We start from the raw sequence: 15,430 nt of genomic DNA on the forward strand, positions 1-15,430 counted from the left end.
TGGCTCACATTCCCCTTTGTGTACGGTATGGATGAACTCCAGTCAGTTTCTGGGATCCTCCACAAAGGTGGTTTGCGACATTCAAAGAAAAGTCTTTTGTAAACAGCTAACGACCTTGGCGGTGGTCACCGTCTACAGTCCACTGAAGAGCAGAAGTTGCGGTCCAAACCAGTGAGCTGCTAAACTGCATCTTGAGACTTTAGAAATACCACAGTAAAGTTCTACTCCATTCTGTGTGCATATCCCAAGATGTGGGAGGGACAATTGGACACCTGATCTGTTCCTGATACACATACTCCCCTTAAAACACACACAAACACACACACACACACACACACACACACACTAGATTTATCACCACCATCATCTCCGGTAGCACCCCTGGACTTCCACCTCCACCTCCCCCACAGACAAATTACAGAGAATGGAGTAACTGTTCATTCGTAGTACAAAGCCAAGCCAGGAGACCTGGTTCTTTGGCTCACAAACCAATCCAACAATCAAGTAAAAAATCAACAGTATTTATAGAGCACTTTCAAACAGCCATCGCTGCATACAATAATAGCACATAGCCGGACAAAAATGGAAGCGGTTAAATTTTTTCATGCATTAATAGAACATCATAGGACACATATTAGCATGACCTGAAGGTGGAAAAAAAAACATGAAAATCGTAATGGACCTATGCGAAATTGAAGCAAACAAAAAATAAAGCACAGCGACGAGTGAAGCTTTAAAATGTTTGAATGATTTTTTAAAAATCATCCAAACTAAGGAAATTAAATGACACAAAATTCTAAACGTGTCAATGTCAGTCCATCTCATTCCATTTTGACATACGTCATGACATAAAAGACTAGAGTCAATTATACTAAATACTCAAGTACTATCTCCAGAAAACTTGCAAATGACAGAAGATGAGAGAGAGAGAAAAAAAAGAACAAAACCCCTGCATGTTGCTTTAATGAAGTTGAGCAACTCCCACAGGAACCAACATTATTGACATTGAGGTATTCATTACGTGCTCATTTCCATTTCTGTTCAATTTATCACACATGCGCCACATGAAAAGTGAACGCCAATCATGAGTGGATAATTACCGACAAGCAGGATTTGTCAAATGCGGCAGAACATATGCTGATGACCCTGCGCCGATGTCAAGCGTGACATAATAACGTGGTCTTCATTTCACGATTTTTATCGCCTTGAGCCAATCAATCAGCATATAGATCGCTGCAATTGAATTGCTCATTGACACTAAAGGACAAAGCCTCACGCATGGATTTTCATACCGAAGCTCACAGGCACACATACCGACCTGTTTTCTATGGTGAGTCTTTTTATGGTCATGGCTGGTTGACTAAAATGCATCCTGTATGTGTGTGTGTGTGTGTGTATTTGGCAAGCACATGCGTGTGAGGGCGTGCGTTGCCCTTGGCCAAGATGCCTTTTTGATGCCACACAGCTTTTAATGCACTGAACAAAGGCTAATAGGTAATTAATATGCAATACACGCTAATGCGCCATTTGTGTGTGTATATGCGTGTGCCTAATATGCAATTAATATGCATCACACACAACGGCATCCCTGGCAATTAAGTATCCGTTGGCGTCCTATGCCGACGTTTAATGAGCATCCTCTTCACTTGAAGACATCACTTTTAAGTACGCAAAATGTCTTGTAGGTGGGACAAGGAGGTGTTGCGAATATTTTGGTGAAAATATTGACAACGTGGGAGGGAAACGCCTCCGCCCCACCATTTTTTTTTCTCATCCAGTGTTTCTATTTGAACTCATTGAATTTCTGTGGGTTTACCAAATGTTGTGTAGACATACGGGCACCAAAGTAAACTCGGATGCAAAATTGATTCGGCTGATCCCTAATACAACGCTGGTGTGTTACCAGATAGGATTGTGGACCCATAAACCACATCAGGAAACAAAGTAAATATCCTCTTCCTGTATTTGTCCCACAGCGAGATACTAGCCAAAAAACACCAACAAAGAATACATGAACACATTTGGATGTTTATATGCGTGTATGGGGCATGTATCGAGTAGCTTTGTGTATGATTGTTCATTCACTGTTTGGGTACATTGCTCGTCTTTGTGCCGGTGCGCGTCCGTATTTGTGAAGAGCAGCGTGTGAACACAAACAACGGCAGATGATAATGTAGTAACATACAGTGGAGTCAATGGGGCTTTCATTTCATGCTGGGCAATGTTCCTCTCTGTCATCCCAACAATCAGTGAACAAGCAAGAAAAACTACAAAGGCCAAGCAAAAAGGTCACAATTGCTTCTGAAGCAAAACCAATTTAGTGGACCAGTGAAGCTCTGCTGGGGAAGATTGGACATTAGCAGTACATCGCGTCCATAAATCAGCGAGCTCGCTGCTCCTGGCTGACCAAGTGTAAGGACAAAATAAATCAAGCAAATATAAATACAGTAGGTATCGGATAAAATATTTATAGGATGCCTACTAGCATTTAGCTGGAGGGGGGCAAAAAAAAAAACTCTAAACATAATGGCTCTCAAAGGACCTCTAAATGCAAAGCAGGAAAGAGGTGGACTCGGGTCAGGACCTCGGTGCTATCGCAGTACTCTCGAGAAATCATCTCACAGAGGGAAAAACAAAACAACGCCGTCACTTCGGCATCTCACATGTGGACTGTTCACAATCAACAATGTGCATCCAAAGCGCGCCTGTGTCAGTATGCAGTCGGTGCGTTGCAGCTGCACGTACAGCTGGAACTCATTAACAGCATGCACACTGATATATTACGCACTCTGACTCGGGATACAATGAGATAATGAGGAAGCATTTATGGACGTATTTTTCCCCCCCCAAAGCAAACGTGTTATTAGGAGGGTATTGTACAAGCAAAACAACGAGCGCATGTGAAAAGGCCCGCGTGAGGTGACCATTTATGCCAACCAGCTGTCAACATATTCCAAAATTATTATTTTTTTGATGATGAGGACCATCATGGGGCTAGAATGTTAGTCCAGTATGAAAAACAATCTGAGAAAAGCAGAATCGGTGAGTGCATCATAAATGGTACTCAGGTGAGCAGCAAAAGCTGAACAATCACCATTTGGATAAGTTTCAAATTGAAAACTTTAATAGGTGTACACCTGCTACCTAAATGTTGTCATTTAATCACATGCATGAATCATGACGGAATTAAACAAACAATACCCTCTTTGCAATATTGAGAAAATTGAAAAAAAAAAAACCCAGATTGGATCTTCCACTTTATTTCAAACCAAACTAAAATAAAATCGGTTCTTCTTACTTCAAACCTGAGTTATTGAAAAACAATTGGATAAGTCATACTTAAATACAAAGAGTTGTCAGAGACACAAAAAGACATGCAAGAGCCGCCACTTGCTGGGCCGACGGAGATGGCAAGTGCTGCTCAATCACAAAAAAAAAAAAAAAATCCACGTAAACAGACTTTGAAAAGCACACCTTGTTCGAAAGTGATTCCAACCTTGAAAAAATAATAAATAAATAAATAAAACGGCTCATATTTAAATTTGATTTGGGACCATTTGTAGCTTGGTGACTGGTCTCACATGTGCGGTGAAACGTGCGCAAGTGTGTGGATGCTTGCATCAAGGGAGGCTAAAGGAGCCCTAGTGGGGAAGTTGGTTTACCCAACAACCACTAAAAAAGTACTTTAGTTGTCATGACAGCATCGCCATGTTTGGATGATAAGGCGATAAAGGGAGGGAAGGATAGAAAATAGAGGAAGGGAGTAAGAGAGAGCATGCAATGAAAGCAGTCAGTTCATTTGCAACAGAGCAGGGATCTAAAATGATGATAAATGGCTGCTCTTTTTTTTTTTTTTGCAGCAGCAGCAAATTGACTCAATTCATACTTGAGGAGATGATGGAAAGGGCTTCCATCCGCCCTTTGCAGATTTCTATGCTATCATTCACCAGACGTCTCTGTTAGTGCCGCATGACGGCTTGTCCATTTTTGTTCAAGCTCAGTTCTAAGTGTTTTAGGGAAATGAGGGAAAGGGAAACTGAAGGTTCAAGCAACATTTGTATGCCAATTTCATCAATGAGACCAAACAGTTCAAAATAGGAAAAATAACACAAATGATTGGTTTGGTGATCCAGACATGCGTAATAGGTCGGACAAAGATCATTTTGTGAAAAACTGAGCTCAGGTTTTTTTAATTGTCTTTTTTTCTGCTGTTTGTTTCTTTAAACAAGGGTCAATAGATGGGCGATAGGGACAGTTTGAAAAAAAATGTGACTTTTTTTTAAATTTATGATACACACACAAAAATCAAGCAAGCAAGCAATTACACATTTTTTGTGTAATGCTGTTATTTTGAAAAACATAAATGCCACAGCTTTCTGTTAAAAGTGATGATGCAAATCCAGGCCATACTCAAAACTGAGACTATTCTGTAAAAGGACAAAGTCCTAGTGTTCTTTTACCAAAACATGTTTTGTACAAGTGATACTAGAACGAGCAACCAATTATATCTTCAAACAATGATTCTGTCAAAAGCCCATTTTTACTTCTACTCGCTTGTATTTTACATTCAGCATTCTAGACTCGACTCCATTTTAAATGGTTTCCTCTTGACTGTAATACCCGACACCACGACATCAACCATTCCTCGTTGCCAATCATATTGTTCCCAAGAGGGAGACTGAAGAAATCTTCCTCCACTTATGATGCCAGAGTGGCGGATTGTGACGGCAGCGCTACCGGTTGACAGGATGAAGTTTGCCATATGCTGTAGTGACATTTGACAGGCGCGCAAACACAAAAGAACATCAAGGGAGACCCGCCTCTCGAGCAAAGTACCGCAAAGGGACATCCAGCATTTCCCACGACACACTTACGATGACATAAATAGAAGGAACATTCTCTGCGGCACTTTCTCATTCCAGGATTTTTTTTACGTTGATGATACCAAGTGTCTTCGCGTTTTCATTTGTATTTTTTATCCACTGGGGTCCCGTTTCATCTTTCTTGCTTACTCTTACTTCCCCCCTCGCCATCATCCTTGCGCTCAATTTCACTGGCCATCTTACAACTTAAAGCATCTCATGTCTCGTCAGCCTGGCTCGAATGTGAACGGCGCAAAGCTGTCAATCGCCGGATTCCACCTTAATTTCCAAATTCAATTGAGTCCTTCAAATCTGTTCCGGGACTCAAATGGAGCGCTCCCTAATTCTTTCACTGATGATAAAATTCATATAAGCTTTACTCGTTGTCTCAGCTCTAAAACCGTTGAGTCAAATGTGTTCTCTCAGCCATTAGCCGACATTTTTAACATTCATGGCTCCGTTGTAAAACATATTTTACAGTCTAGTATTGTTCAGCAATAACCGTGTCCGTTATCGCGATCCAGTGAAATTTTCAGCACACGAAATCCAATTTTCGCAAGACCGATTTGAAAACACACTCAAGAGGTAGTTTCATATCGCATTTTGACAGGCAGCGTCTTGGTCTGGACAGCTCCAGCTCGGTGTCGACTGTCCGTGACGTCACTCGCGAGAGCCGATGCGCTGTACCAGAGATTGCCAATCTAAATGCGGAGCTGTGAAGTTAAACACTACATGTGCTGGATGACGCCTCTGTTCCGACTTTGTTGCTATAGCGACCTGTCAGATGGGTCAGTAAATGTGGTCCGGTCTGAACAGGTCCGGATCCCATTCCGACACAGTGTGGACAGTCAGCCCTAAAAATCAAATTTGAGGAAGAGTCTGATTGGAATCATAAATGCCGGCAGCCTGAAAGGAGCCAGTGTGTTGGCCCCCTGCAAAGTGACTGCTCATCAGTCATTGCTGGTCTCATTCAGTAGGGTCACAGTTAAACTGAAGCGTAACCCAACTGGCTTTTGGTGAGTGGCAGTGTACTTGGACAGCACCTTGGACTGGCGGCCAGTCACTCGCAGGATTTTGAGCCTCAACTATTGCTCATATAGTATCGGCTCTGGCATTCTTGGAATCCAGGCTGACTCTGTACTAAAATGGCATTTGGTAAAAACCTGATTTTCCAAATGGAAACGTCTCAATATAGCGGTACCATGCAGTGCGGTACCACGCGGTCTGAAAGTGCCAGATGAGAACGAGTTTCTCCGCAATCAATGCAACACACTGTTGAAGTCTTACTGAAGTTTCTGCCCTTTCTCCACAAGCTCCCCCAATTCAATTCAATCATGTTTTTACTCTCATCTTCCAGCCAAAATTCATTGCTTGAGTTCAGGAGAGCAAACTCAATCTCCAAGTCCTGCCCACGCCTCCATACTTCATTTCTCTCTTCATCCATCTGCCCACTTCTGTCCTCAGTTATCCGTCCTCGGTGGCCGTCGCCCCAGAAATAATGCTCATCCATCTCTTTGTCTATTTGGCCTCACATCCTGTGTTGAGAAATCTTCCATTTCTCCTCCATCCATTTGCTGTCCTATCACTTCTCTCATTTTTTTGGATCTGTCTGTCCATCTATAGCAACCCCCCGATCCCACCCCTTGTTTGCAGTCTAACCGCCCAACCCCCCATCCATACTTGTCTCGCTGTGCTAACAGTGCCGCTGGCTCTGACCAATTATCTTGGATAAAGTTGTGCCAACATGATACATTTTAAAATGTGCATGTGCGGTATCATCTGCTGTCACCCCACACGACTGCAGTGCAAAAACAAGGAAGTATCAAAACATGCTTCATATGTAAATATATTGACTTCCTTGTCCTCTTTTCCTGTGCAGTAATGTAAAGAAGACTCCAGCTTTAAAGTCAGCGCCAGACAAGACTTGTTTTCAAAGCGTTACATTAAATCATTCCGAATGTTTAACAGTCGTTGCTTTGATTTCAACTTTTGTGTGACAATTTTGGTTAAAAAAAAAATTGGAATGAAAAGCACAGCTGCTACATTTACGAGACCCTCTACATTTGTCATTAAAGTGAAGAGGAAAAAAATGAGAATGGAGAGAAGAGAGTTGCAAATGGTATGGCTGTTTAGAGGATTAAATGTTCCATAAAAAAGACAATGGCAAGAGCTGAAATGGATTATTTTTGGAACTTGGAAATTTGATCGACATCTTTCAATTTTGTTTTGGTTTTCTCTTGTGGGCGGACCACTTTTTTTTTTTAATTCAACATGTAAGATTCCATTGTCTTCACTGCACTCAATGACTTAACGGAAAAAAACATTTGATTACATTTGTTTCAAATAAATATCCTTCACTTTGGTTGTGGAAGCGTGAAGAGACTTTGTTGTTGGAAAAGAAAATAGGAAACTTGCTCGATGGTGTATCAAATAAAAAAAATATTTATTTACACTTTACGGAGGCTTTCATAAATCAGGCGTTAGCACCCCTCGGGATGTTTGAACTTGTTGAATTGATGAGTAATCAAAAGTCTTGATTTAATGCTATTAATGATGCATGAATGCAGTTTAAATAAATTGGTCACATTAACCAACTGAGGACATGTTAGAGCAGGTATGTCTAGCTCCGGTCCTCGCCGTTTTTCGCTAGAATGACAAGTTTTTAAGCTGCATTGCCGTTTTCTTTAAAAACAAATAATAAATGTGTATGGATGTAAATAAAACACTAAGATGGAATAGTTACCATATTTGAAAACCAAAAAAAAACTGCATGAAATGAAGTCGAACGGTATGCTCAGAGTTACAAGGTTAAGAGAAAAGCCAGTCGCAATCCTCTTAAATGCCACAATGCTAGCTTTCTGTTTGCAGATATTGACAGTCCTGACCGATTGGGAGCTGCACAAACCTCTCACCGCACTTTCTCAATTCTGACTGCACAAACAAGTTGCCACGTAGCTATAGATGAGTCCAATCATCATAAGATGTCAAACCTTACAACAGCTAATCAGTGGAATTTTGACTGGTTAAGCTCTAGAGGGGGAAAAAAATCATCTTGACACGCTACAAAGAAATAGACTGCTATTTTGGTTTCAATCTTAGTTTAATCTACATGATAATCGAATTCAAACTGATTTTTTTTTCTTTTACAAATTGTTCCCCAACGTTATTGTAAGTAAGGAACTGATGACTCAGGCCTCAAAATGAACTGCGTTCTTCATTGAGAGGCATGCGTTCTCTCAAAACATTAAAACATACAAATAAAGATTCTGTGAGAACTGGGAAAACATCACGTTGGCACTATTTGTCCATATTAACTCATTCAGTACCAGCCAATTCTAAACCAAGTCTGAAAAGACGTTTAAAAACGCCTTTGGGAGTGAATGAGTTAAAGTGACCAGTCTATCCTGCTAAGCATGCTGAGTAAAATGAAATAATTTCAACTTTCGTGGGAGGACGAACACAGCAAATTCATATGTTTGCAATTATGCATTTCCGTGCAAATGTGTGTGTACTGTGTCGTGACAATGGCCTTCGTTGCAAACTTCACTATGCTCCGTGTGAAAAAACACTTTAAGCCGAGCGGCTATACCGTTCTGTAATTCAAGTGATTGTTTTGCACAAACAGAGACATGCTGTAGGGAACAGGATCCTGCTGCTTATGCCGTCGGAGTGCTAATGTAGGTGGTTGCTTGAAAGAAAAAGCAGAGGGAGGAGGTGAGGAATCGGGAGACAATAAATGATTGACAGTGACATGGAGATAAACCGAGAGAGAAAGGCAAATGGAATGGAAAAGACATGCAAGCATGAGGGAGATTGGAGGAAGTCAAATAAAGATAAAAACGAGACCGTGAAATAACGACGTGCGAATGAGGTATGGTAATGAAAACGAAAGGGGAGACAAAGGAGGTGCGAACGAGCTGCCCACCACCAGTTCTGTCCCAGATTTTACAAAGACTGCGTTAAATCATGCTCGGCTAGGCGCCGTGCAGCATTGTCTCGGATTGTGTTGCACTTTGACCTGCAACGATTCCCACTCGGCGAGGCATGCGTGCTTGAAACAGGTGCTGAATGGTCCCAACGTGGCAATAATGTGCAATTGTATTATTTTCAGAGCAGCACTTCTCTTTTTCAAGAGCAAAGAACGACTCAATGAAGTGAATACAGAACTATACAATGGGTTCTTAAACACAGCAAAGTACTTTATATAACTCAAATACATCAAATCTACATTAAGCCCGCTGTTCCTAAAATTTTTCTCAAGTCCTCACAAGATTGTTTATGAAAACACCAAGCTGAAAAGGGAGAAAATATGTTCTTTTCTCATTCGAACTTTTCAAAGGACTGGCAGAGTGACAACCTCATTTGCATGCAGGAGTGTAAAAACGACTGTAGCTTCATTAATTACGAGAGGACTCACATTTATTCTTTTTTTTTTTTGCTCCATTGGCAATGTGAGCCTTGTTTACTGGTGAGCAGTGAGACATTTTATCCGGAAAGGAATGTTGAACAAGAAGTAATAATTAGCGTTTTGCTTGGAGGGTGGCACGGTGGGTGACTGGTTCGCTAATTGGCCTCACAGTGCAGAAGTGCAGGGTTCGATTCCGACTTTGACCTTCCTGTGTGTCGTTTGCATGTTCTCCTTGTGCCTGTGTGGGTTTTCTCCAGGTACTCCGTTTTTTTCCCCACATTCCAAAAACATGCATAGCAGGTTAATGGAACACTAGAAATTGCTAGGTGGAATTGTGAGTGCGAATTGTTGTTTGTCTATGTGCGCCCTGCGATTGGCTAGCAACCAGTTCAGGATGTCCCCAGCCTATTGCCCAGAGACACCAGCAATAGGCTGCAGGACGCCCGCGACCCTCGTGAGAAAAAGCGGATAGAAGATAGATAGATGTGAGCTTGGAGCAAAAAACACTAACACGACTTCAAATGAACAGCACCTTATCTTCAGTAACCTTCATATACCCCCCGCACCCCCAAAAAAGGCAGCAAAGACAAAGTACCGGAAAACATGCTCACATTGTATTTTACTTTGACAGTCAAATTCATTTTGTGCTTTTTATGCCAGAAGGAGAACTTCTCCTTGAGGCTCAGACAGAACCGAGTCGACACTTGCTGTCAGATCTAAAACATTGATATTCACACCGGCTTTAGGAGATTTTGAATCTACAAGTCTCCTCAAGTAAGTCCTTTTGGTCCTATGACGACGTACATATCCTCAGATGTGGTTTAAAGGTAGCTAGGCTGAGGCGGTGGCAATTAATCACAAGATGAAGAGAAAGCAGGGGGAAGTAAGGTACATGATATTTATTCCTGTGACTTTCCGGGGCCATGGCACAATGGAAAACTAGACGTGCTAAATGGTCCTTGATAAAGCCGCCTTGTGCACGGCTAACTCCACATTGCTTGGGGACAAAGAAACAACAAAGTGGACCGGCAGGGCACGGGGTGGTGGTGGTGGTGGCGGGGGTAGAATGGGCTGTCTTGTAATCAGAAGGTCACTAGCCTGGCTCAGGGCCATTGCTCATATTATTGCGTGTCCTTGAGCAACACTGAACCCCAAATGACTGAAGCGTGCGATGGAGCAGGAACATGTGTGTGTGAAATACGGCAAAAGGGTCCGGATTTATGAGACAATCAAAATGTGTTTATGACCGATTTTTGGTAGGGAGTCAATGAGCAAACTCATCTCCTTACTTGGAGCCACACAGGACCAGAAACAGTTTGGGAAAGGATAGATACTTGAAAAGTGATTGGATGAACGTTTTGCCGTATGTTGTCAGTGGTGAAGTACCTAGCTCGAGCTTGACAACGTCAAGTTGTGTTTTGCTCCTATTCAATTTATTTTATTGGTAACTTGAAAGAACAATTGACTGTTGGCCAATTAGCTTGGTAGCTGTTTCACCCACAGCAAGAGTACCAATGCCAATTAATTCAAAAGGTACCATGATGAAGGGTTACTGAAAATTTGCTCGGTTGGAGTCCGATAGAAGTTGAACCATTTGGTGGAAAAGGTCCTTGAGTCCAATTGACCAAATGCCCTTGTTACTATCTCGGTCATCTAATTTCACTAATTTTTTTTCTTAATCTCCCACAATCAATCATAGCTTGAAACTTGTCAGAATGGATTTAGAGTTTTGGTTTTTTTGTTTTATTTGGGGGGGGTGGGGATGGGGTGCACACTGCATATATGACCACTACTCAAGCAGACTTATACTTAACCTGAGACTAGTTGAAGAACATTTAGACAACCTTTGATGCACATTAGGTTGTACACTTTCAACCCCAATTTTATGGAAAAATATACATCAAAAGTTACCGGTAGTACTATATGAGCAAAAAATAAATTAAAAATTGTTATTGCATGCACAAATTAAGTTTACTCAGCAAATACAACAACGTTGGGTATCATTGTAGGAATGTTCGTACTCTGCACACAAGTAGACGCAAAATCCCTATTAGATTGACGACTTGTGAGTGCTACCCTATTTTGTTCGCATTTGTGTGCGTAATTTGATGAATCAGAATTCATCCTAGCTGGCAGTCGCGTGCCCGTGGTGCATGAATTTGCATAAGCCCTTCCCACATTTCCCGCAAAAGAAAAAAAAAGGGATTCATTTGACACATCTCAGCCAATGCATGGAGGTCTAAAGTTGCAAAAGATTAAAAAACAACAGAACAACAGTCAGATTGGTGCGTACGCATTGTTAATAAATGAGGGCCAATGTCTAAAACTAAACAAGGAATAGGGAAGGAGGGTGGGGGGGGGGGGGTGATTCCTTTTCCACCTTAAAGTTTTCTATGTGTGTTCAAAACAATTAAATTGCTCAGTCTGGTATAATTTTCAACCATAAGGTCAAGTTAAAATGTGATGTACTGTTTAAAGAACATAAGCATAGCATTTTGCAGGTAGTGTCTGAAGGTGCTGCTGGTTTGTGTCGTTCCCCCCCCCCCCCCCCATTTGCTTGAATGGTCAAACCTTTTGCTGAAAATGGAGAGAAAACAATGCTAGCCACACAATTGCTATGACAGCGCAGAGACGGTCTTGTTAAAATAAGCACCGGAGAAAACAAAAGGGGACAGCGCGCACATGGGAATGTCAGTTGACGTCGGAGGTGGGAATATTTGGGCTCTAGGCTTAGCAGAAAGGCGACCGTAAAAGAGCAGCAAAGTGCTTCAAGTCTCGGGGGGAGGGGGGGGGGCAGGCTCCACTAAGCCAAGGAACAGCACAGGCACTCAGTGAAGAAAAAAAAACACTCTCAGATAAATAAAGACCCCAGATGAATAAACGCAGGCTATGCGATCACAAGAGAGGCAACGTTTTTGTGCTCACCTTGACAGGATCCAAGGATTTCTTCAAATCCTGGCTTGCACACGCACTTCCCGATGGGAACCAGCCATTCTCCCTCAGAGCTGCAATGCATCCTGGGAGGCTCGTATAAAGGCAGCGAATTGTTGACGCAGCGACCCACGACCTCCACCAACTGCGAGGCCTCTGATCCAGGGATGGTATCCGCGAACTCGGCCAGGCTTTTCACAAGAAGCGGGCAACGTTTGTAGAAAACTCGCACCGAAACCAGAGCGATGCAGGCTCCCAAATCCTGAAATGCCAAGTAGAAGCCCTTCCGGGTCAAAGGGCCTAAATCGCGGACTTCGGTGTTGAGCTTCATAACCCGATCCCCGAGGTCAAGCTCAGTGAAGCTCTCGTCAGCCGCTATGGTGTCGATTTTGATGTACTGGCTCTCCTTCAAGGCCCTGTCTTCCTCTTCCGTTATCCTCTCGCCGTCCTCCATTTCTCCATCCTCCAATTCGCCCCCATCCGTTTCATAGTAGTACATATTGAACGTCTCCTTGCAAGTTCCAACGCCACCGGGGAGGCTGTTGCAGTCTCTCAGGGTGAACTTGAGCTCTATGTAAACTCGCTGGGCTCCCTCTGTCAATATCCAGTTGGTGTGAAGCCAGTTGTTCTGGTTCTGCTCCATGACCCGACACACTTGGTAGGTGTGGATGGGGGCATAGTCTTCATCTACTTCCCCGATTTCTTCCCACTGGTGCAGGAAAAGGAGATAAGGAAAAAAAACAACTCACGTCAGACTCCATGAACACAGTTTGCATGAAGCTACAATTCAATTTGAGCAGTCTGAACCACACAATTCCTAACCAGATGCATGACAAAAATGCTATTTTATCTACCGTATGGACAACGTATGTGCAAAATAAGCGCTCTTCATACTTTGGTTATTGCATGTTTGATTATTTTTTTTTAATGCATGGGAAAAGGATTTGAAGCAAAAAACAAACTAGCCACATGCTATGATCGTTTCAGCCAGTGTAAAAAGGACACTCTTACATAAAAAATAAATGAATGAATAAATATATAAATAACTCCAATTCAAGTATTGCACAAACCTGCTGAGCAAAATAAATAAATAAATAAAATGCAAAATTTTGAACATTATGTCAATTTTTAAACATTTTATTAAAAATTGTTGTTATTGAGGTCTACTCAGCATGTATGACACAGTGAAAGCATTACTCAGAAATGTGTGCCATCTAGTGGTGATTGCCAATATTACAACTAAAAACTACAGTCAACCCTTGCATATTTGCAGATCTTTTTTATTTTTTGTGGAAAATGTATTTTGAATGTTTATCAGGTTTTTTATTTTTTACAACTGCAAATATATAAAAAAATGCATGCGGCATGCTATCAGTTGCCCTTCCGAGCTGTAGCTTGACTACACTTTCTAAAATGGCCAGGATGTCATCAATGTTGTAAAAGATAATAAACATGTGAACTGTCCCACTCTAATCAACTCCTGCGGTTCTTCTGGTCACAGTAATACATGCTTAAGATGGGGGTGTTTGTTGATTGGACACAGTGGAACGTCTTGGAACATGATGAAAAACAATAAATGTGTCACACTTATCTTCTCTGCTTAATTCAAAGGCACGTAACTACGTAAAACATAGCTGTCACAACTATCGCCACCCTACCTACGCGCACCACACTGCAAACACAATCTTGTCTCTTGGGGTCGTGTTATGGTGAAACTTGGTGTACCAATGTTGGCCGAATGTTTCTAACCTAGAAGAAAATCAAACAATAACTAATAACCAATCCACTCCACAAATATAGGAATGTACTTTCTAGAAACATCATTTAGTATAAGTGAAGCCACCATAATTTGAGTGATCTACTATCTTCTTGTTTTTTGTCCCTCCCAGTCAACATTCGAAGTCAATCTTCTTCAAAATGACTTTGTCAAGCACTTTATTGATTTTAAATCATATCCTATCTATTTTATAAGAAGCCCGAGACATCAGAGCTCCTCAGATTACAATTCATCATTGATACTGGGTAGCTCCTTCAGCCAGAGACTGTTACACCCGCGCTGTAAGAAGGAGAGATACCGACGCTCGTTCCTACCGACTGCTGTTAGGCTGCTGCATAAAAATAACAACAATAATAATAATAATGATTAAATGATGTGAAGTGTGTGATGTGAAAAACAATTGTAAATAGCACTGTGATTTATCCATTTCGTATTTATATTGCACTTAATTGAACGGTGTTTATTTGTTTTTTCTTCTTTCTTCTTTCAACCCACATTCTTGCTGCTGGAGGCTGTAAATTTCCCCAGTGTGGTACAAATAAAGGATATCCTAATCTTACCTTTACAGAGATGCCATACTCTGATCAGCTAGATTGGAAACCATTCAAGTGTTCATCTGTGCTTTGCGGTACTTATGTAGTTAAATGATTTCACACCATGAACAGGTGAAGAGAGTAAGAACCATGAAAAATCGAGTCAAAATGAGGCACAGCAAAGCCCTATGTGAGGCTTAATACGTAACATGTATAAAGAGCTGTGAGTGGCTCATGCGGATGGCAAACTAATCCTGATCCTTTCCACCTCATTTCCCCTCGGTCCAAAAGATTTGAGCGGGTTCTGAGTGGAGGTATTTATCATAAATGAGGGGCGTAGTTCTTGTCAGCAAAAATAAATAAATAAAGACTGAGTATGTACTTGTAGATGAGCTAGCTCATCTATGAGTCTTGTAGTGCCATACATGCACAAAAGTTAGTCTAGTCCTCCCTGACGTGTGTGTTCAGAGAGTTTAAATGATTGGCAGTGTGTGTGTGTGTGTGTGTGTGTGTGTGTGTGTGTGTGTGTGTCAGACAGCAGTATTAATTCCTTCTTCAACTTTCCTGGGACATGGCTATTATCTGCATCGCTAGCACCCTCCCCTGGTTAAAACAGGTGCTTTATCATGTCAGCGTAATATGGCCAGAGGGACTAGACTATGATCTGGTGTTATAGCTTAATAGTCCATATTAATCATCCTTTCCACGGTTGCTGTACACAACCTTGTGCCTTTGTCTTTTTCTCCCTCCCCCGTGTCCCTCTACTTCAGTCTTCTTCTTTTCATTCCTCCCCACCTTTCTGTCTTTTGTTTAGGTTGTACTGTACTCATCTACGTTACGGAGCCATTTCAGCATCGATCACATCGTGGTTAAATTTATTCGCATTTTTGTTGACGGGGAGGCGGGGGTTGAGTTTCAT

General features: G+C 41.7%; 1 protein-coding gene across 1 annotated transcript in view; it reads right to left on the reverse strand.

Moving 5' to 3' along the window:
* The window catches only part of LOC127590800 (ephrin type-A receptor 5), a 60,507-nt gene that overhangs the window by 34,079 nt on the left and 10,998 nt on the right, over window positions 1–15,430 (reverse strand). Inside the window, exon 3 of the mRNA XM_052050243.1 lies at window positions 12,196–12,910. Within this exon, the coding sequence (XP_051906203.1) occupies window positions 12,196–12,910 (715 nt within the window). The remainder of the gene's footprint in view (window positions 1–12,195; window positions 12,911–15,430) is intronic.

Source organism: Hippocampus zosterae, chromosome 18 (genome assembly GCF_025434085.1).
Source record: "Hippocampus zosterae strain Florida chromosome 18, ASM2543408v3, whole genome shotgun sequence".
NCBI lineage: Eukaryota > Metazoa > Chordata > Actinopteri > Syngnathiformes > Syngnathidae > Hippocampus > Hippocampus zosterae.